General features: G+C 38.1%; 1 protein-coding gene across 1 annotated transcript in view; it reads right to left on the bottom strand.

Moving 5' to 3' along the window:
• The window catches only part of slc39a8 (solute carrier family 39 member 8), a 70,713-nt gene extending 45,859 nt beyond the window's left edge, over positions 1–24,854 (bottom strand). Inside the window, exon 1 of the mRNA XM_028805169.2 lies at positions 24,193–24,854. Coding sequence (XP_028661002.1) covers positions 24,193–24,438 — 246 coding nt within the window. The 5' untranslated portion in view covers positions 24,439–24,854. The remainder of the gene's footprint in view (positions 1–24,192) is intronic.
• Positions 24,855–25,099: the final 245 nt, after the last annotated feature.

Genomic DNA, 25,099 nt, shown 5'->3' with positions numbered 1-25,099 from the left:
GGGAGAGGATATGGTACTCTCTACTTTTAACTCAATCAGTCACTTAGGGCGATAATGTGGATCCTGCTTTCTGCCAACAATTTTAGAAGCTAAAAGAAAAAAGAAGAAAAGCGCTTGCTACTCTTGTCTTTGAATCACCATAGCTTTAAGTGCACAGGAACTGAATAATTTTGTTTTGGCTTTTTAAGACACTGGCCCCTTTATAGCTTCCCTTTTCCACACCTAGTATCCAATTAACAAGGAGCTGTACACATAATAACTAAAGGTTAAGTAGCTAACTTGGTAACATTTTCAATGTGTATGTTAACCCTAAAGTGGAATTTGAGTGAAAAAAATAGTAAATAAATAAATTTTAAAAATTAATGATTAAAGGTTGTATTTTTTGCTTTATATACATACACTTTTCAATCAGAGTATAGCATCAAGTCAATGAAACTTCTGGGATATTGATCTGGTCAGTTAAGTAGCAGAGGGGGTTGTTAATCAGTTTCAGCTGCTTTGGTGTTAACAAAATTAACAACAGGTGCACTAGAGGGGCAACAATGAGACAACCCCCAAAACAGGAATGGTTTAACAGGTGGAGGCCACTGACATTTTTCCCTCCTCATCTTTTCTGACTGTTTTTTCACTAGTTTTGTATTTGCCTACGGTCAGTGTCACTAATGGTAGCATGAGGTGATACCTAGACCCTACAGTGGGTGCACAGATAATCCAACTGCTCCAGGATGGATTGCCAGAAGGTTTGCTGTGTCTCCCAGCACAGTCTCAAGGGCATGCAGGAGATTCCAGGAGACAGGCAGTTACTCTAGGAGAGCTGGACAGGGCCATAGAAGGTCCTTAACCCATCAGCAGAACTGGTATATGCTCCTTTGGGCAAGGAGGAATAGGATGAGCACTACCAGAGTCCTACAAATTATCCTCCAGCAGTCCACTGGTGTGAATGCGAATGAACAATCAGATTCAGACTTCATGAGGGTGACCTGAGGGCCCGATATCCTCTAGTGGGCCCTGTGCTCACTACCTGGCACCGTGGAGCTCTATTGGCATTTGCCATAGAATACCAAAATTGGCAGGTCCACCACTGGCGCCCTGTGCTTTTCACAGATGAGAGCAGGTTCACCCTGAGCACATGTGACACTCGTGAAAGGGTCTGGAGAAGGCGTGGAGAACGTTATGCTGCCTGTAACATCGTTCAGCATGAGCGGTTTGGTGGGTGATGAGTCAGTGATGGTCTGGGGAGACATATCCATGGAGGGACACACAGACCTCTACAGGGTAGACAACAGCACCTTCACTGCCATTAGGTATCGGGATGAAATTCTTGGACCCATTGTGAGACCCTATGCTGGTGCAGTGAGTCCTGGGTTCCTCCTGGTGCACAACAATGCCTGGCCTCATGTGGCGAGAGTATGCAGGCAGTACTTGGAGGATGAAGGAAATGACTGGCCCACACGCTTGCCTGACCTAAACCTAATAGAACACCTCTGGGACTTTATGTTTCGGTCCATCTGACACCACCAGGTTGCATCTCAGACTGCCCAGGACCTCAATGATGCCCTGGTCCAGATCTGGGAGGAGATAATTTGATTATCTATATGTCTGTTTTCTTCTTCCGCAACATTAGTAAGGGTAGATTTTGGTGTCATAAAAATTGTTTCTTAGCGTCCATGATGTGAAAGTTATAATAAATCCATTTAACACTTGGATTGGTTCAATGCAGTATTTCTCAAATATCTCAGATTTTGAAAAACTATTTTCCTGGTGAGAATCACAGTAAATCATAGTGCAGTAGTAGGTCCAATACTACAAATAAATAAGCAATATAATTAAGCAAGGTCTTCAAACTACATCAGTAATTAACTTACTAAGATTTTTTAATACAATTCTGTGGCCAATCTATCTAGGAATTTGTTCACCCAACAATAAACTTACTCAGCAAAATATTACCCAAAACATTGCTTTAGACATTATTTAAACAGTGAATGTGTGTTTATCTTGATTGGCATGAAAAGAAATGCTGACACATTCGTTCAAAATTTAAAGAATATTTCCAGGCTTTATAGTTAAATTCTTTAAAAATTTAATTGGCAGTGAACCTCAAAATTTTTCACTATTTTCATCAGTTCAGCACAATAATTAACAAAGATAGCAGATTGTTGCGCTTTAGACAAATATTTTCTGGAAAACAGAGGTATATAGTACATTTTTTATAAAGATACAACCTTTCTTGATGAACTTTGATTAATGTCAACTACTTAAGCTATTCTACTCCCTAAACATCAGTAAGATGAGTCAGTGCTAAGATAAACATAATGGTAAGCTATCGTCTTCTGCATAATTCAGCACATATCTGCATAGGCCCATGCTACTGTTTTTAAAGTACAGCCGTTATACTGAGTTCATAGGAGAAGCCCATACCAAACATCTATAAAACATGATGGAAATGTTTTCTTTTATCCAGTGTAAATCTCACAGTCCTCATTGATAAAATTTACTTAAAGCCTTACTTGATACAACAGGCAACTAACATACAATTTACAATGTGTTACAAAGACCTGTTGAGTCTGAAAAAGTCAATGTTTAACTTATTATTCCCCTCAGAGACTGATTCCTTCACCTCATCATTAAAGGCTAGATAACATGTTCACTTGGCAGAGATAATTTTAAAAATCTCTGTAACAGAGACTAGTCTTTATGTACATTTTAATAATTTCAAAACAGTCTTTTTTTAACAATGTGTACATCATTGCTTTTTCCTTTGTCATTGTTGAGTAGCTTGAAGCTAAACCACAGAAAATATATATCTATATCTATTGTAAATGCCATTGAGGAGAGATGGGCATCCCGAGCGGGAAAGTGACAGAGTTCTTACCTGGACTGTCTGCCATAATGGAAGGACTGTAGGACTGGAGACACGTAAAATCCACGTATGTTCATTCTATGTCTTTCTACATCCTTTTCAGGATCAATAGGTGTGTAATGGACACAGCCCACTGCATCCTTCTGATCCGCCACCTCAGGCAGTAACTGTAGATCCAGAGCTGCCACCTCCATTGTTCACCACTACTCCTAAGGTATCATTGCCTTCTCCTGGATGCCGCCACATCAGGACCCCATCCTTCCACCTGCTCCCATGGCCTCTCTCACCTTCTTGCCAGCTCCACCTTTCAGTCTGTCAGCCAATGAGAGTTCCTCTAACCCTCTGTCCTGCTCCCCATAAACTTACTCATTTACCTCTTCAAAATCAGCGATTGCTTTCCATTTAGTTTCTTCCCATTTTTTTTTATTCTTTTTACTTTCCTTATTCCATGAACCCTGCTCCCTTTTATTCTCCAAAATAAACCTCAACTGGTGTCCGGTGATTGCTGTGCCACTGTCACCTGGCAATCATTAATTAATAATTGTGAATGCCAACATGAACATGTCCTGCACCAACCCCAAGTAAAGCAATGGGCGGTGCCGCAACCACTGAAAAGGGTACAAACTAAAACTATTCACGCCATACTCATCTCACAATACACATACAGTGGCAACATTAGCAAGAAGCACAAATTCACTAAAGCTTAGTCCTCACAGAGTTCATATCAGGTACTCACTGCTCTTAAACCGTAAAGTATAACTTTTTTAACCCAAACACACTTCTTTACTCACTGATGCTGCTATCAAATAAGCACAACACTAATGCACGTGGATTCTTCACTCCTTACTGTTTGCATCACCTGTACAGCACTATGGGTAATACTGTTATAGGGGTAGGCTAAAGTATTACACACAGGTCACATACAGTATAAGTCCATACATAAAGGCATTATCTTTAAGACATGAATATACATCTTCCTTCTGCATGTGTATTTTGAGCTTAAATGTATTAACATGTGTTTTGCTAATTTTTAACATAGCAGCAATCCAATTTTTTTAAAGTCATACCAGAAGAAGAATTTTATTCTATAACAGTTGATCCGACCTATTGCCTACTACTAGGATTAGTGTTATATAGCCTGGGACTGGCCCATCCAACATTGACTGCTGCAGCTCTGTGATGTCCGCTGGCCTTGCAATGCATCATGGGGCACTGGGAACAAAAAATGAATCTAAGCTAGCTGCATAGAGAATTTTCAGATAAATATTCAGTGAAACAACATTACTTGGGAGCCCCGAGTAAAAAACACTTTGTTGAATTTCGCTGATCAACACTACCCACACACACTTCTCCTGGATCTGAGTTTTAGCACTCAGAGTCATCATTAAAGCAACCTAGTATAAACGTTTGTAAGAAGACTGACGAGTGCTCAGTGACTCGGTGACTGCTTTCAGCATTTATAGTCGAACCTCACCTTACCCTGGGGCCTTGCCATTACTATTACCACAGAGGACACTGTGTGGGGACCTAATCAAGATCTTCAAAATTCTCAAAAGCATTGACAAAGTAAATCCAGATGAATTCTTTCAACTTAACAGTTAATCAAATACTCAAGGACACCAGTGGAAATTAAGGGCAAGATCATTTAGGACTGAAGCCATGAAACACTTCTTTGCTGAAAGAGTTGTCAGAATCTGGAATAAACTACTGAGAAATGTAGTTGAAGCAGAAACTTTGAAAATCTTTAAGAAATATCTGGATGACATATTGGAACAGCTAGATGGACTGAAAGGTCCTCTTTCATTTGTCAAATTTCCTATGTTCTTATATACAGAGTTTTTTATTAACACAACGGCCACTGAGATTCTTATATTTTTAGCAAAGATTTCTCTAAGTAGGGCACATTCATTGGGTTTCGGTGTTCCTAAAGGTACTCCATTCACCTCTCAATGATATCCCCAGTTAAATTCAAGATTTTACCTCCTTTGATGATAAAAGCCTGGTTAACACCTTACCTACCCTTGCTAATTGGTTGAATGGTTTGTCAGGACCTTTTCAATGTCATATGAAAATCAATTACTTTTGCCATTGCTTTTACTACTGTCATATTTGGGCTGCCAGTTATCTCTCAGTCAAACCTGGTGCCACAAACACTAACATTGCTACAGAAAACTTCTTTGTGCCATGATGCAGTTTTTATAAGACGTACTACCTACCATGAGGTCCTAGGGTTGCCACCATGGCAGACACCAATTACATTTTGAGCATGTATTTACTGTTGAGATCCTGAACAATGCCTAAATTCAGATTTTATGTCTCTTACCTTTCCCATGATGTAGAAGATTTTCTAGAGGTGAGAGTTAAGCTCATCCCAAACCATTCCCTAGTGTCACAGTCTTTCACGGCATACTGTTACTTGCCATTTCAGTCTTCCAGATCTAACCAACAGGTGCTCATTTCACCAGTGCCAGCTCACCACCACATGGTGAACACTTGACAGTTCAGCATCTCTCTTTACCCAAGTGTCTTGAATATGTAGCCTCATATCAGATTTCACAACTATAAAGCTGATCATTGACCAGTACCTGCTATATGTATGAAAAACTTTGTATTTCAATAATATGTTCTTTACACACTATCCATGCCTAAAACTGAAATCTGCCAAACAATCAGCATGAATATTAATATAAGACCAGCCATCCCTCCCATTCACTCCTCTCCATGTAGCTCTATTATTATGCTGTAGATATTAAAGTCTTACTTTAAAACTATGGTCAGTAGCACCAAATCCAAAGTCTCTAAAAAGGCAGAATACTCAGAATAGCTGTTTATTGCATGTGTGCAAATTATCAGACTTTGACCCTCTACAACACAATCTCCTATTGAGGTGACCTTATCAACCAGAACTAGCTGCAGCTGGTACCTCATCTGTGGATTATACAGTAAGTATATCCAAAACTATTTCGGTCTCTCTCTCTGCCAACTGCAGAGTAGGAAAGGCTTTCTCTTTGATTAAGAAGTCTGGTTCCAGGGCTAATAATGCTATGTGCAGAGGTGAGTCAGACTGTGACTAGCAAGCATTTTTAAACTTCTACATGAGTTCTGGCTTTTCCCTGCTAGTTTTCATTGCCAAATATCTAGGACACCAGGATGGGTCCCATACCTTCCTGTTAACTGACTGGCATTGTGCTTAATAATTACTTCTCATCTTCACAGAAAAAAAATAACTATTCCACCAGTTTAAAAAAACTTTTGTCTATTTGTCAAATCATTAAATCTGCTTCAATATCTTTGGGATAAAAATCTAATATTTTTAATTTCAACATGTTAAAGGAATCTATATATTACATTAATTTTCAGAACATGCTTTGCCCAGTACTGAGTCATTGTGTGTGAAGGACATTGAAAAGTATAATACATACTCAACAGCCTGGTTTTGTTACTGTACATCGTAACATCGTAAATTAAAGGGGGTATATGTTTTTGGGGGTTTTTTTGGTAGCATTCTACAATTCAACCTTGGTGTTTTAGTAGCTCAACTTGGTGAGAAGCTGATTGTTACACACGTTTGAATTAATCATTGGAGAATATAGTAAGAAATTTTGCATTGTATTTCAAATTGTAAGTTTTAAATACTACTAAATGTTAACTCATTTAGTTCCATGCCTATATGTAGTTGCAGTATTAGGTATTAAACATTTTTCTGTTTCACAGGAAGTTACAACAAAGTAACAAAGCAATGTGCATAAGAATTCTTACTGAAATTACTGATAATTCAACCTGTGTTAGTTTAGATAGACTTTTATTATGCCTGAAGAACACTGCCTATTGCATTCAATGAATGAGAAGCAGTAAGCTCCAGAAGATGGATGATGAATTTCAGTCTCAGACGTTCATGGTTATAATTATCCTTCATCTAGTTTATTAACAGGAAGCTATTTTTGCTATTGATTGAACTTTTTAAACTTGGTGGGTTCTTATCATTAGTTTCATCAAAAACAACATACTTTCTTCTTTTAGTATTTAATTTTTTAAAATACTTTGTTGAAGATCTTTTATTCATTGAAAAAACTAACATTATGCAAAATTGTGTTGCTACAAAGTCCTACAAAGGTCACATTAATTCACTGTTATTAGGACCTGTTTGTTCTCATTATTAAATGTCTACTATTAAGTAAATTTAGAACATTTATGTCCTAATATAATTTCAAACCAGGATGCCATCATTCAATATATCATATGTGTTTGATTATCTAATAAACTTGTTGCCCTTGTAACAACGCAATATCACTTAAGAACTTCAACACCCACCAGACCATCCTGTGATGGGACATCTGAGGAGAGCGTAGGAGTTGCTGGGAACAAGATTGGCCAGCTGGTGCTTTGAAAAGGGTAGTTGGATAGTCTGTAGGAAAAGAAGTCTGGAGTTTGTGTTCTGTTTTGCCATCCATATTATCTGTCTTTGGATTATCGCTTTTTCCTGGATCACCGCACCTGTACGGATATACAGAGTGCCTTGTGCCTGCCTGTTATGTGAGTACTGTGTTGGATTGGTTTTCATTCTTTTGTCTTTCTCTCATTTCATTAGGAGGAAGCGCTCCAAATCTCATCACCCCTCAACACATCAGAAATATCGGTAGAACTGTTTAAATTTGCTTACAGTGAGCTGTTCTCTGGATTATCTCATCTGCATCATTTCCACATCATCAGGTGCCATTTCACATGGACAGTGCACTGTTACGAGTTTTGTTATATACTGTATGTGACTGAAGGAAGGATTGTTTTGTTTGTTGTGTAGTTGATTAGTCCTGCTATTTTTTTATTTAATATATTCATGTTGATTACCTGTGGAATGATGTTTATTATGGTTTAATTTGTTTCCATATCCCTGTGTGTGAGTGGTGTGAGTCGAGCCAAGGCTGGGTGCATTCCTGGGGTCCCCACTGAAAAAATAAATAGATCACCATCCTTGCAGCAGTTTGTGTTTTGAGAGCACTTTCACCTAATTTCCAGCGATATGTGCAATTAAGAGACATACAGTTGAACTCAGAGTACTTTATTCAGTTTACCAATCCTAGCACACAGCCATGAACAGATAAAAAAATATGATTTTCACTGTAGCACACATATATTAGAGTGTGAATATAACATGTTTTATTTCAATTGAATTGATTTATACTGTGGCCTAAAATTTTATTTACCATTATAGTTGCTTTGCACATTACCTGGTGGATGATGTAAACCCTTAATTCCTTTTCAGTTTGCTTTCTTTAATTACTGTTATGCATTACTGCAAAAGACAAAATGTGTGTTGGGTTTCTTTGACAGTAATGATTATTTCAGACATGTTCACATATTATGCGAAAAGCTCCTACTGCAATAGCCATTTCTGCCTGTCTGTCTCTCCGCATGAAACAATTCATCTCCCAGTGGACCAATTTTGTTTAAATTTGCAGGGGTAGGACTTGTTATATTCTTACAGTCTGACTACTCCCTCTGGCATCTTTATTTAAAAAATGTGCTGTACAACAGCTGAAGACATCGGGGGGCTTACAGCAGTAGAACAGTAAATCTTGTCCAGTTAATCATTCATTGTGCACTCACAGCACCACACAATCGTTATTAATTATCACGTATCAAAGTGAGATAAGCTGTGCCTGTTCTCCTCTTTTGACCACCTTTCCTTTTGTCATTTTTCCTGTTCTGTGATGGTTTTTCTCCCTCTTCTTGAAAACAGTAGCATTGCTCTGCAATTTCACTGCAGGGCACTGATCTGTGAGTAAAGCGCTATATAAATGTAATGAATTACTATTTTTGAATGTTTTGCTTAATGACTGAATTTTATAATAGTCTTCCAAAGTCTCTTTTCAAAAACAAAGGTCATATAAAACTAAACTATACAAGGAAATACTGTACACTGTAGTTACTGTTCTATATTGCCATTATGACTACTGCTGTTTACCTTTAGGATGTTTGCCTTTTGCACAGGATTCTGTCACAATTGCATTTTAACCAAAAAAAAACACTTGGTTAATATGTAACAAATCATAAGACTAAATAGATACATTTTTGATCTTTATATGAAATGATACGTTTACTCTGTTAGTTATGTCTTATATTTACTTTATAATTAATCAAAATAAGCATGCTTACTTAAATGGTCATTTTAAATTTGAAAAACATCTATTTTAAGACTGTTTTAGTCAAATTAATGTTTATTGTAAAAATTTTTACTGTAATCTGTATGATATATTTCATATTGTATTTGGTTTAGTTTTATTAATTTATATAGGACATTTAAAACAACTAGAAGTTGACTAAAGTACTTTACATAGAATAAAAGGTAACAGTATGAAATAAAAGTCAGAAAAAGTGTTTTTAAAAACAAAAACAAAAACATTAAACATACACGAACACACATATTCCAAAACACAAACGTAAATAACTTATATACAATTATGTAAAATAAAATACATACATAAGAGGAATACAGTATAAACAATATAAATAGAAAGATTAAGTTAGTGAATGTAACATGTAGAGCAGTACGAGTAAACTGAAGCTTATTTCTGTAGTATATTTGTCTTTAACCACAAGTGGAGCGCAAGTGAAACACTCCTCATGGAGCAGTCATTCTTAAACTTTCATAGCAAATAAAACTACCAGAAAGCCCTACTAGTCTGAGCATACTATTAGGGCTATTGACAGGTAAAGTCATAGGTGCACTTGTACAATCAGGTCAGGTCAGGTCAGGTCGGGGAGCATGCACTGGTACAGCGTGTTCCCACACCCATCACACGACAAAGTCGGTACAATCATACTCTTTTTTTTTTTTTAATACAAGGCTTCTTCACTTCAACTTTTTAAACACTTCTCCACTAAACCTCACCTTCATGGCAAGAGGCTAATCAAACAGCAACAGTCTGTTAAACCGGGATCATTACACTTTACAGACACAAGCAAGCTTCCCTTACAGGTACTTAAAAGAAAGTCGAATCACCAAGACCTGGACTTTCTACCAAAGAAGTACCGAAAATTGACCTGAAAAGGTACTGGCTAATTGAAAAGGCAGACAGGGACACGTCTCCGCTTGAACAGAGTAGAATAGAACAGGGTCAGTCTTCCCAGAGTTGGCCAGCTTGAAAAGAAATGCATTTTGAATTCTGCCTGCAGCACTCCCTCAGAAAAGCAGGAGTGAAGACTGTAACCTGTCACTGGGCTGAACAGAAAACCTGATTCAACGGATGAACATCATTCCTGATGTATAACCTCAAATACAGACACCTTAGAAGCTCAAATTAATGTGCACAATATTCGTGTTTTTTTTTTCCTCCAGTTTTCTTTTTTGTACTGCCTGTGTGGTGCATAAATATTCATCCTGTGTCTGCAGGGTTTTTCCTTTGGGTCTTCTGGTTTTACTCACATATCCTAAGGATGCGTGTTATATTGACTGATGACCTTAAACTGAACCATTATGAGAAAGTGTGGATATGCACTTGAGAGTGCTCTACAGTGTACTAGTATCATCTGCAGTATTGCTTCTCACCTTGCACATTGTACAGCAGGGATAGGGACTGTCTCTCTGTGACTTGTTACTGGATCAATACATTTTAAAACACAATAAACAACTTTTCTTAAATAAGAAACGGAAGGACATTTCTACCTCATGAATCAAGTATTCTACATTCACATTGATCCAAATTCAAATTTCTGCTCACAGTGTTTGTCTGTATGGAATTTCAATGTTCTCTCAATAGTCTGTTTGAATTTGAATTTTCCTATGGGTACTTTGATCTTCCTCACAAACCCCTAAAGGCATGTATCAAGTTAGTTGGTGACTCTAAATTGGTCCTGTGTCTGTGTAGGTGTGTGTATAACTAAACTCTATGATGGAATGGTGCCCTGTTTAAGGCTGTTTCCTGTCTTGCACTCATCAATGCTGAGATAGACTCTGCCTCACTGTAATCTAGAATTGGATTAACTGGGTTTGAGAATTTCAAATTATAAAATGAATAGATGCCAGGTCAGCAGCTTGTTTTCTACCTTTAGTCTCCTTTAAAGCCAAAGTTGAAAAACATAAACCATTACTTTTAAATCACAATTTTCCCTTGCACTATCAAAAAATTTTGGAAGCACTACCATAATTTTGAAGAATCATCTGGAAATTATGAAGATATTATTTTGTCACCAAATCTCTCATCTCAATTTTCAGTACGCACCAGTTTTAGGTAACAAAGCCATTTGTTATGTTGATCTTGTCTACAAGTAAGTTTTAATCTGTTTATGAAATATTTAATAATTCACCTCTTTGTTTTCTAAATAAGGATTATTCTTTATATGCACATACTGTCTCTTTTGAGATTTATGTTTACTGTTAAGTACATGTTCATGTTTATTAAGATGCTCTTGGAATCAGCCTTCTTCAAGTGCACATTGTATTTACAAGTTAGGAGAGTGGCTAACATTTATAGGTATGTTAAAATAGGGCGGCACGGTGGCACAGTGGTAGCACGGCTGCCTCACAGTTAGGAGACCTGGGTTCACTTCCTGGGTCCTCCCTGCATGGAGTTTGCATGTTCTCCCTGTGGGTTTCCTCCGGGTGCTCCGGTTTCCTCCCACAGTCCAAAGACATGCAGGTTAGGTGGATTGGTGATTCTAAATTGGCCCTAGTGTGTGCTTGGTGTGTTTGTGTGTGCCCTGTGGTAGGTTGGCACCCTGCCTGGGACTGGTTCCTGCCTTGTGCCCTGTGTTGGCTGGGATTGGCTCCAGCAGACCCCTGTGTTTGGATTCAGCGGGTTGGAAAATGGATGGATGGTATGTTAAAACAGTCACTAATTGTATTTTAAACTTATAAATTGATAAAAAAAGATTATACATCTTATAACCATGTGAGCTTTATATAGACTAACGGTATTCTCAAAATGAATGTTCCCAGTTTAAAGTTAAGTGTAGTTTTCCAGTTCAAATTAAAAGTGTTGCATGGAGCACCTTGCAGTTGGCCACTGTAAAGTTTTAGACACTTTCCTATGTTTGATGTTTGACAGTATTTGTCTTAACTGATTTTGCTGTTACTAAAGTATTTATTTGGTTTTATCAAAAATTTTAGGAAAAGCAAAGATCTAAGCACGATTTCTTAAGGGACTCCACTTTTGGCATCATCAACAGTCTTAATTAAGCCCGTCCTGGTAAACTTTTCAAATACATTTGACTGTTAAAGATGTTTTATTTAGGAAATAATTGACTTTAAGTCATATTTTGGAGTTCTATTAGTATTGCAGCTGAAGTGAAAACAGCAGTCACAGTCATACTATTGATTTATTAAGTATCCTTATAAACAAAAGTCCACAACAGTACTACTCATGTCTCCCCGAATGTAAACTTAATCAGGTATGTATTAAATGGAAACACTGGAGTGAAACAATCAATATGTTTTTAAACTAGACATGAATAAGTATAATTTTTCACAAGAAAAAATATTCTGCTAAACAATTCTTACTGAATTATAAAACCTTCTGCTATTTCCCCCTCATGCTTTTGAATCTCCCCTTGAATCATTCACAAATGAAAAGTACAAAAGCTTGCGCTTAACAAAGTACTCCTGTGTCTGGAATGGAATGTATGTTTGCAGTGTTGGCAGGAAAACACTTTGTGTTCACTCCCTGCTACTAATACTAGATTTATATATCAATTTTTGCTTTTTTGCTTTTTTTCCTTTATTCTTGCTCTCATTTTAATTTCAGCTCTTCACCTGCTTTATTTTCTTAATATTTTTGAGCTAGATTTTTAAGGTTTTACAATAGCAATGTAGTTTTTGATTTTTGTCATGTGAAAAGAAATTTTGACTAAACAGTGTCCTGTGTTTGCCAAAGGTCAATATTATTGTAACTGGAGTACAGTCCTCTGCTTTTCTCCAAATGTAGTGTGCACATCTGTTGACTTTGTACAAACTTTCTCAGGGAAGGTATCCACGTTTTTCCCAATTCCTAAAAGAAATTCTTCTAAGGTAAATTAGATGCAGTTTGCAAACAATACATATGACATACACAATTTACCTATTCACGCTGCGGTCTCCGACTAAAATGAAGGTTTCAGATATGCCATCTGAGGTCCCCACACCAACAGTTTACATGTACTAAGTCAAGGTCTATTTAGCGGCTAAACTAAAAGAATTGGGAGTTGAAAGCACATTTGCTAGAAGCGTACAATTTAGCTCAAACACAAAAGCAGAAAGTTAAGGTGAGAGGAACTTTTTTGAATTAGGCTTGATCCACTGCACTTCTTAATTTCTATAAATTCTCATGATAAAAATCGACCTAACAAGCTGATCAAACTGCTAGTAACACTAAATCAGGTAGACTGGTCAGGTACTATTAAGTCAGAAGCAACATATAAATGGCCCTGGACATAATTCGCACTTGAGGAGATAATGTGGCAGATAATATTTAATATAAGTAAATGTAAATTGTTCCACATTGTACATTGTTAGATATGAATCCAAAATGTGTGTCAAAAACTTGAAAGTAAGTACGCTTCACAGGAAGAACTTCGGAGTTGTAGGGAACTCATGACTGTCAACATTTAAACACAGAAGAGAATAAAAAACAAATAGAATCAATTCACTGAGCAAAAATCAAAGGAGGTTATTCCTAAAATATTCAAAAAACCAGGGGGGCATCAGCTATCATGTGTATGTAAGTTCTCTGTATCACAAAGAAGATGTAAGAACACTAGAGAAAGTACAGTGAAGAGGTACTGGACTGATTTCAGAACAACGGGGTAATAACTAAGAGGAAAGATTGAAAGTTTGTGAATCTTTTGAATATAATAAAACAGAGTTTAAGAGGCAATATGGTGAAAACGTTCACAGATAGGAAGAGAACTGGTATGGCGGATGCCAGCTTATACTTCAAAATGACTTCTTCGGATAGAACATGGAGGAAAGCTGGTTAAGATTAAATTTCCTACAAATGTCTGAAAATGCCTCTTTACACAGAGATCCATAGTTACAGTATATGGAATAAATTATCACATATGGTGGTGGGCAGTAATAATCTGGAGACCTTCAACACTCGATTGGATGACATTTTGCAAAAGAGAGGGATTGATAAGGTAAATCAGGCTTTAACTCCATATTGCTATTTTATTTTAATTTGAAATATAAATTGGAAGGAGAGTCTGGTGAAAAATCCTAGGTATTTTGTTAAATTAGTAGTTTACTCTTAAACCAGCAGAGTTACTGAGTAAGAGAGCAGTATGCTAATTGCTATTGAATAATAAATAAAGTTATACTTATACTGTGCATTTATACTTGTATTTTATGTATATACTAGACATTAGAGCCTGGAACAGGGGAAAGTCCCGAGGCTTTGGAAAACATCTTGCATCACCCCAGTCCCAAAGGTATCACGTCCTGGTGAGCTGAATGACTTCCGGCCTGTCGCTCTAACATCACATGTGATGAAGACCATGGAGCGGCTGCTGCTTCACCACCTGAGGCCACAGGTCCAACATGCCCTCGACCCTCTGCAGTTCGCATACCAGGAGAAGGTGGGAGCGGAAGATGCCATCATCTATATGCTACATCGATCCCTCTCCCACTTGGACAGAGGCAATGGTGCTGTAAGAATTATGTTTTTAGACTTCTCTAGCGCCTTCAACACCATCCAACCTCTGCTCCTTAGGGACAAGATGACAGAGATGGGAGTAGATTCATACCTAGTGGCATGGATCGTGGACTATCTTACAAACAGACCTCAGTATGTGCGTCTCGGGAATTGCAGATCTGACATTGTGGTCAGCAACACAGGAGCGCCGCAGGGGACTGTACTTTCTCCGGTCCTGTTCAGCCTATATACATCAGACTTCCAATATAACTCGGAGTCCTGCCACGTGCAAAAGTTTGCTGACGACACTGCTATCGTGGGCTGCATCAGGAGTGGGCAGGAGGAGGAGTATAGAAACCTCATCAAGGACTTTGTTAAATGGTGCGACTTAAACCACCTACAACTGAACACCAGCAAAACCAAGGAACTGGTGGTGGATTTTAGGAGACCCAGGCCCCTCATGGACCCCGTGATCATCTGAGGTGACTGTGTGCAGAGGGTGCAGACCTATAAATACCTGGGAGTGCAGCTGGACAATAAATTGGACTGGACTGCCAATACTGATTCTCTGTGCAAGAAAGGACAGAGCCGCCTGTACTTCCTTAGAAGACTGGCATCCTTCAACATCTGCAGTAAGATGCTGCAGATGTTCTATCAGATGGTTGTGGCGAGTGCCCTCTTCTACGCAGTGGTGTGCTGGGGAGGCAGCATTAAAAAGAAGGATGCCTCACGCCTGGACAAACTGGTGAGGAAGGCAGGCTATATTGTTGGCATAGAGCTGGACGGTTTGACATCCGTAGCAGAGCAACGGGCACTCAGCAGGCTCCTATCAATTATGGAGAATCCACTACATCCATTAAACAGTGTCATCTCCAGACAGAGGAGCAGTTTCAGCGACAGACTGCTGTCACTGTCCTGCTCCACTGACAGACTGAGAAGATCATTCCTCCCCCAAACTATGCGACTCTTCAATTCCACCAGAGGGGGTAAACGTTGAACATTATTCAAGTTATTGTCTGTTTTTTACCTGCATTTTTTTATTACTCTTTAATTTAATATTTTTTGCTGCTGGAGTATGTGAATTTCCCCCTGGGATTAATAAAGTATCTATCTATCTATCTATCTATCTATCTATCTATCTATCTATCTATCTATCTATCTATCTATCTATCTATCTATCTATCTATCTATCTATCTATCTATCTATCTATCTATCTATCTATCTATCTATCTATCTATTAAGCCCGTTACAATAACGGGCGCTAGAATAGTAGTGCATAAACATTAGTAGGAACAGTCTATATTAAATGGCAAAGGACCGTCTATTTTTTTGTTACAGTAATACTGGCTTGTATGTGGCTGTAATATGCGTCACTGTATTGTGTGCCTTTAATTTTCTCTCATAGTAATATGTCTCTCCAGCAAGTATTTTAATCTGTGCTGGTGTGCAGCTGATTATTGTATGTATGGCATCTCCCCAGCAACGGATTTTATGTGCGAGAAAATACATCTACTTTTAAAAATCATCCTATTGTAATATCATGAAAATTCGTATATTTAGGAAAATACTTTACACTATACCGGGTCAAGTTTGTTAATCACAAATCTGACATCCTCAGAGTGAACACTTGCACAACAACAAACACTAATCCCACTTCTTTGGGGAAGCTGGTCTCCGCGTCTCAGTACCCAATTGGATTTTTCATGCGTTATGTTTTAGGTCTTATCTCATTTACCGAAATCCAATTGGATCGTCCGCGCTATATTTTATAGGTCCCGCCCTCTCTGTCTTGTGTGACGCGTCAGGCGGCCTTTGAAGCACCGCACCGTGCCCCGCACATGCGTACTTCACCAGAAGACACACACACACAGACACATGGACGCACACAGGGATTTTATTAAAGAGGATACTTCAGCAAATCAAACTCTATGCAACCATGAGAAGCATAAATTAAATGTGTTTTAGCTGTCAAAACTATTTGATATCAAAGCAGCCACTAGGCAGGTTCAACTTTTCTGATATGACAAGATTCTTAACTTCTTTTGACAAACAGGTAATTTGTTAGGAGATCATGCAAACATTGTACAGCACATCCTGATACAGCTTGGTAAATTTCTCCAGCCATGCTATTAAAACTTGTTGGTAAATTAACAAAGTCCTGTCGACTGTTCCTTTAACCCCTAAACAGTACACAGTGGAAACTGTTGGCTTTGTCTGTTGAGGTAAACTCCTGCCTGCCTGAAAAGCGAGATTATACCACTTGTGATGTGTGCTGACATATCTTATCATGGAGATGCTATACTTTTTGCTCCCAGTTCACCATCCTTGCTAGTTTGCCTTTATTTCACTGGGATTTTTCAGTATAGGCCTTGTACTAACATCTGAACATTTCTGCCACTGTATTCTTCAACACTTTCAATCCCCAAATTGCTCTACAGCTTTATACAGATAATATATGAATGGGTAGATGGCTGTCTGACCAGATAACTGTGTTCTTATAACAATTTCTAAATGATTTGTTTCATTTAAAAATAAGGAATGTCTACAATTATGGTTTTGTTTTTCTTTGAATCTTAGTGGAACCATTTTAATTAATTTTGCAAAGTGGATTCCAGCAAAAACATTAATATGAGTAGATTCAAGGCAAAAAGCTATGCAATGCAATGCATGAACTGAAGCCCCTGCATAGTTTATAGTTCATACAACCCACCTATATATCCAATTTATTACCTTGTCCAGTATAGGGTCTCTGGACTATGGGACGAAATAATGCTAACCCACGTATCCTTTGCCACCCCTGTAAAGAACAATTGCGTGTATACATTGAAGGAATTCTACATTTGATATGAGTCATTAATAAAGTAACTCCAGAGGCACACCTCTTCAGGAAATAAAACAAGTATGTCCTGTTTTTAAAGAAATATCCTCTTTCCCAAAACACATCCCAGTAGCATATAAAGAGTATTCTGAGAGTGACCTTGTGGTGACCAGGGGCCTCATGTATAACGCCATGCATAGAACTCACACTATAACATGGCGTAAGCACAAAAGCGGGAATGTGCGTACGCACAGAAAAATCCAGATGCAGGAATCTGTGCACGTGCACGTGCCTTCTGTCCCGCCCCAACTCCTCCCAGAATTACGTCTCTTTGAATATGCAAATCAATATAAACAGCCTTCTGTGAAAAGACAACTTTGAAAAGCACGGGGGAAAATATAACAATTTCAGCGAATACCAAGTGGAGGCAAAGGAAAAACGGTTCTATTTGTTGGTTTAAACAGTGGTATAATCAACAAAAGGAAGTTTATCGAGTGACATAGTGTCGGAGAAACTTGAAAGCTCAAGTTCACAAAGTTGCACAGTGCCCGAAATAAAAAAGTTGTCACATATCAAAGTCGCCGTGAAAAGGCGAGTCATAGCCCACTGTCTGAGTGTCATATGAAAGCTTATTAGGGTACAGAGAAAAAAAATAGGCACACAGTGGGGAAAAAGCACAAAATGTCAACTTTAATCTCGAAATTTCCACTTTAATCACGTAGTTTATTTTGTCATTAAAGTAGAACATCATAAACTTCATCTTAAAATCATTTATTTTACTAGTTTCTCAAATCCCATCGTAACTAAAGTAGCACGTTAAATGCTTTGTTCCGTATTTGATCTTCTATATGCTCTGTGTGTGTGAATCACTACGTGCTTCAGCTCTCTGAATAATTAAAATACTGAGATGTATACGTGATATCTTTTTCATGATGATAGGAATGAAAGCATGTTATTGTGATTGTTCATATCTCACGCAAGAGGCTTGCTGCGCCATGCGCAACCTTCGATGAAATAATTTATTACAGAAGTACTGTCTCTTTCAAACGCACTAACCTCCAATTCCTGTCCTTACTTTTCTTTATCCAAATACCCAATCGCCACACAATCAGCTCTGTAATAGACGTTAAGCCATCTGTAAGCTTAGAACGCAGATTCTTCAAAACTTTTAAGGAACATTGATATATCTAGTAGTACATATTTAATTATTCTATCCGTCTATCCTTCCAGTGTCGCGTCAGCACCAGCAAGAATACAGCGCAAGGCAGGAGCAATCCGTGAACTAGCTAGCGCTGCTGCACCGTGTCCCTCACATGTTTAATTATTAACAATACAGATTATTTAAATGAAGTTAAAGTTTTATCTGTATAATATAATCAACATATTTTTATGTATTTCATCTTAAAAATGATATCGTCATCATACGCGCTTACGCAAGTTTACAGTGAGGTAATTGTACTTATAAGTACAAACGGTTCTACAAGGAGTACTTGATTGAGTGTGTTTATAGTTCTTGGGATGAAACTGTCTGTGAACCATGAGGTCCGTACAGGAAAGGCTTTGAAGCATTTGCTTGATGCTGTATACCGATAATTCTCTTTCCGATCAGCTGCTGCTGTGATTCCCCACTCAGATACAGTGATATAAATACTCCGAGTGGTGCAGTGAGAGTAATATGGAAAAAGATGATCCGCTGTGGCAACCCTTAACGGGAGCAGCTGAAAGAAGAAGAAGATGCAGTGAGAGTAACAACGCTAAAGCAGTTATGGTATTTGGAATATTATGACTATTCCCTGGACCATTATATTGCTACAGGTTAATTACAATCAGATGCATTACACTAATAAACAATATGCAGTTAGTTTCAGTGTATTTGTAAAGCCGCGTCAGGAATGTGGGTCTAAGAAAGAAAGGGTAACCACACAGGAACAGAAGCATTGCTTTGACGCTGGGTGCCGCCAGTCAGCAAAACCAAGCGGAGAAATTGCGTACGCCAGGGTATGAAGTACCGTGGAAATGTACGTGGCTTTACGCCAAGTTTAGGTTTTATACATCGCGATTTGAGCGTGGAAACGTTCGTACGCAACATTTCTGTGCGTACGCACCGTTTATACATGAGGCCCCAGGTTACTAATAAACTTTAGATTAGATGTTGTTTACCATTCTGATACTCCTAACCTGAATAAACCCTGAGGTCACACTTCTATAATAATATAGTGCCAATAGAAAGTCATCTTTCTTTGACTACTTAGAGAGCTATAATTCAATATCAACAGTAGTTGTGTTACCCCTCAAAAGCCTGATTCTTACAGAACCTCCTGGAAGCATCAACACACTTTATTTTATTTTTTTTTCACATTTTATTTTGCCCAAAATGCTAGATCCTGAGTCATTGTTAATCAAACACAGTTAACTCCACAGCCGCCTGGAACTTGTTCAGTATTTTAGCAACAAAGAAAAGAAAATCACTACTTTGTTTTATTGAAAAAAGGAGAACTTACTCAAACATGCTTTACTCATGGATTACAATTGCATTGCATGAAATTGTGTCAAAGGTAAAATGTGAGCTTGCACAAAATCTAGCAGATACTGTTTAAATACACTCACCAGCCACTTTATTAAGTGCCCCTGTTCAAGTGCTTGTTAACACAGATATCTAGCAGCCAATCACATGGAAGCAACTCAAAAAAATTTTAGGCATGTAGACCTGCTGAAGTTCATATCAAGCATCAGAATGGAAAAGAAAGGCGATTTAACTGACTCTGAATGTGGCATGGTTGTTTGTGCCAGATGGGCTGGTCTGAGTATTTCAGAAACTGCTGACCTAACGGGATTTTTCACGCACAACCATCTCTAGGGTTAACAGAGAATAGTCCAAAAAAAGGGAAAATATCCAGTGAGAAGCAGTTCTTCTGGGTAAAAATGTCTTGTTGATACTTGAGGTCAGAGGAGAATGGCCAGACTGGTTAAAGCTGATAGAAAGACAACAGTAACTCAAATAACCATTCATTAGAATGGAGGTATACAGAAAAACATCTCTGAGTGCACAACCCGTCGAACCTTGAAGCAGATGGGGTACAGCAGCAGGAGACCACTGAGGCTACAATTTGCATATGCTCACCAAAATCAAACAAGAGAAGATTGGAAAAAATGTTGCCTGGTCTGATTAATCTTGATTTCTGCTGCAACATTCAGATGGAAGGGTCAGAAATTGGCATCAATAACATGAAAGCATGGATACATCCTGCCTTGTATCAAAGGTTAAGGCTGCTGCTGGTGGTATAATGATGTGGGGAATATTTTTTGGAACACATTGGGCCCCTAAGTACCTACTGAGCATTGGTTAAATGCCACAGCCTACCTGAGTATTGTTGCTGACCATGTTCATCCCTTTATGACCACAGTATAACCATCTTCTAATGGCTAATTCTAACAGGATAACGCATCATATCACAAAGTCAAATCATCTCAGACTCGTTTCTTGAAAAAGACAATAAGTTCACTGTACTCAAATGACCTCTATAGTCACCAGATCACAATCCAATAGAGCACCTTTGGGATGTGGTGAGATTTGCATCATGGATGTGCAGCTGACAAATCTGCAGCAACTGCTTGGTGCTATCATGTCAATATAGATCAAAATCCCTGAGGAATGTTTCCAGCACCTTGTTATATCAATGCCAAGAAGATTTACAGCAGTTCTGAAGACAAAATGGGGTCAATCCAGTACTTGCAAAGTGTACCTAATAAAGTGGATGGTGAGTGTATCTTCCTTCATTTGCCAAAACAATTATGTTACGTGCGTGGTGATGTTGGGACATGAGAATAATTGGTTTCACTAATGTATTTCAGACTTCCATGTTTGGAACTTGGCACAGGTATGCAAAGTTACCTCACACGGTGAGTTTAGTCAATTAAATTTTGGGTTGGGGCCAAAATGTTTATCTAAGAGAAAATTATTCAGTGACCATACCTACTCTTTATTCCATCCCAGGAAATGCTGGGTACTCCTGCTAGTGTAACATAACCTAACATAACATTCTCATACTGGCAGTGAGTTGGCGCATATCCATTGGATGCAAGTCAGCAAACGGCCCTGGACAGGACACCAGTCCATCACAGGACCCACTCATGCACACACTCACAGCTGACCAATATGTAAACACAAATTAACCTAAGCTGCATAAAGGAAATGGGAGGATTCAAGGTGGGATACTGGATCCATGACGAAACCGTAGCACTCTACCAATGAATATGTGGCTGTTAATTAACACTAGAATCTCTGAAGCCTACGATAAGAGTCATAATGCCGGGCCGCTTCAAGTCTGTTTATCTTGTGTTCAACATTTCTTGCCTCGTATTTCCTGTCATCCAGCATTTACCCAGATCATTGTAGACACAGAACACACATGAAATGCATGTATTCCAAATAACAATATTTTATTTTCCCTATAAAACTCTAGGCACCTCACACCCAAATTAAGAGACTTAAGCTGGGAGAACTTCAGCTGCATCGGTGGGAGGATGGGAAAGCAGGCTGATTTCTGCTTGTGCTGATCGACACATTTACAAAACAAAGACGCTGATGAAGAGGTGCAAAGGAATTTAAGGTGGCCTGGGATTACAACTTTTTTCGTAGGCTTCAGGGATTCTAGAAAAAAGTTGACTTGGTTAAATTTAAAGTAGTCAGTGGAGTTAATAAAATTACATATTTATCCATCCATTTTAAGACTCACCTTTTTGGACAATGGAGTTGTGAAAAGTCAGAACCTACCTTGAAAAAAAATATACATTATGCTGGCACTGATCATCAGCTGGCGTAAATGCTTTTGCTTTATACAAGTATTAATTTGGGACTTAAGATGTTTGCTTATATCTGATTTTAAATCATTTTAATTATTACCGTTACTTGTATACACATTCATTTACTGAACTAGCCTAATCCAATTGTAGGGTCATGGGGAGCCGGAGTCATTTACAAAAGCCTTGCCAAACTAAAATATTTGTAAGTGTGTGAGGTGTATTTATAGATTAACCTATTTAATCAAATTAAGAGATGTCAATCTCCTTACAGTAGAGAATATTTTTTCTTTTTTGGATCAGAATTGGGATTAATGATAAAAATTTCCCCACAATTTAAGTCATATTAGTGTTGACTCTTCTAGAAGTAATAATTTAATTGATTTACCAGATTTGTTTGTTGTTTATTTGGAATATGCACAGACTACAAAATTCTTAACAGTAACCCAGTTAAGGGTTTGCATGGCCAATTAATCAGGATACTCACAGAGATATCTATGTGTCTTTAATTGATTTCTCTGAGACCAATAACACAGTTTCTTTAACTGTAATAAGGATTCACATGGTATTTTGGAAACCAGGTTTCTATAATTACCAGGTTAATAAAGTGCATGGAAACATATTCACTATCTTGAAATATGCTTACAGAGGTTCAGTTCATGCACTGATACAGCACATTACTGCACCCACCATACAACACATTCATCTCAGGATCCCAAATTAGGACCCAAGCTGAGCATCACACTACTTCGAACAGAATGGAACAATGTGAGGTTTTTTACAGTAGCTGGAGTGCCAGTCCCAGAGTTGGAGAAGCCTCTTGCAGGTTTGCATGCAGGTTAACGTCATAGCCAGGACAGAGCAATTGCAGGTTAAGGGACTTACTCAAAGGCCCAATGGAGTGGAATCACTTCTGGCATTTATGGGATTTGAACTGGCAACCTTCAAATTTCCAGCGCAGATCCCCATCCTCAGAGGCACCACTCCACCCATGCTTACAGATAGCTAAAATTTATTTAGGTATTTCTAGCACTTTGTATGCATATATTTACATTCTTTGTCTTGTGTTTGTCTCAGGAACATACTCATTAATTATGTGTATGTCTGTCATACAACTATACTAGTAGTCATCAAAAAAAGAAGAAAAGAGTCAAATTCATTGTATTTGAACATGCTGTACTTGACCAATAAATGTGATTCTGATTCTTTAATTTAATGTTTATTCATTACAGACCTAGAGAATATACTCACTATACTGTTCAAGTAAGTGTCTATTTGTTGAAGGTGTATGCCTTCAGCAGATTCTTCAACTCCCAGCAACCCTTAAAATGAATGGACCAATTTCAGTAAATGTATAAGAAGGGTGAGAAACTGCACAGTCTAGATTTTTGAAAGACACTTCCAAAACTGTTTTAAAAATCTATTTTTGGCAATGTTAATGATCTTCATTAAATGAATGTTTAACTCAAGTAGAGTATATTGCATATTTTAACATAACAAATACTTTTCTCGACTCAGTCCAGTTCAGGATTATGTGGGATGGAGTCTATCCTGGACGTATTGTATGCAAAGTAGGGACCAGTCAAGGATATGGCACCGGGCCATTGCAGAGTTTATTCACACACATGTTAAATTTCTCCTTGGGTCAAATAAAGTACTATCTATCTATCTATCTATCTATCTATCTATCTATCTATCTATCTATCTATCTATCTATCTATCTATCTATCTTATATACATCTGAACATTTGCCTTTTTCGAACATGTGTCGAATTCCTTACCGACGAATAAGTAAAGAGCTATTTTTAAACAAGTTAGCATAATAAATAAATGCATAATATGATGACTTTTTTTGCTATATTTTAGTCTTAATAAAAATAAATTTACATGAATGTCCTATAAAACCTGATCTAAACTCGTCGCTGCATTGAAGAAGTACCTCTACAAAAATCAGCAGCTACCGACAGACTTTTAAAACATTTTAAAACCATGGACATGCTCCATATTCTTGTTTCAGGACCTTTTACAGACCATTTATTCAAGATATACCGTAAATATGTATGAGGAGAAATACCAGAACTCACGTTCCGGTTGCCTAAATTGCCACTACCTGTAAATCATGCTGCAGATTCTGTGCTGCTTCTGCGCTGTCCGGTAACTTCGAAGCTCCAAGTCGATCCAGCAGCTCCTCGAGATTCTCAGCGGACAAACTTCCATTCTGACCGAAGAAAGTGAAGATACGTTGGAGAAAACCCTGCGTGACTAAGTCTTGTGGAGTTCCTTCCAAGGTGTTAGTTACGGCGGAGATGATGAGAAGGAAAGCGCTGATCAATCGAGTGAGCTTAGGGTTATTCATGATGGTGATGACGGGTTAAGGAGTACAGAACGGGTGCGACTGTGTGAAGAAGCTGTAGAGGCCGGCTGGCTAAATGACTTTGCTTTCCAATGCGCGATCCCAAGCGCTCGCTCCTCTCTGTCCAGTCAGATTACCTGTACAAACAAAACGCAGGGCAGAGTGATCGCAGTGGGGGTCCGCGCCGCTCAAAGATCAACTCACAAAGAACTTTCTTTTTTTCCTGCTGTTTAAACCTTTCTCACTTCGATAAATCCTCTTTAAGTATATGTTTGGTCTGGTCTCGGACGCCTCTTTACTTTTGCGAGGTCTACGTTGCATTCCTTTTTATTGTTACCTGTAGAAGTGAAATATCAGTAGTCAGCAGAAAAAAAAAATCACAAACTGCTAATCCAATCCACGCATAGAAACATAGCCAATTGTGGCGTGAGGACACCTTGGTTCATCGCCCTCATCACACTTCCGACAGTAATTGTGTTGAGACTGTAATACACAAATGAGGTACAATAAAATGTCATTTAGGAAGACCTTCTGATTACTCTCAAAGCTAATAACATTTCAATAGTAATCCCAAAAGACAGCTTCAATACAGGTGATTGTATTCAATAAAATAATTTCATATGTGTACAGCAATACTGTAATAACCGAGTTACCCATCGGCGTA

Source organism: Erpetoichthys calabaricus, chromosome 7, assembly GCF_900747795.2.
Source record: "Erpetoichthys calabaricus chromosome 7, fErpCal1.3, whole genome shotgun sequence".
Lineage (NCBI taxonomy): Eukaryota > Metazoa > Chordata > Cladistia > Polypteriformes > Polypteridae > Erpetoichthys > Erpetoichthys calabaricus.
This window is presented reverse-complemented; position numbering and strand designations above follow the sequence as displayed.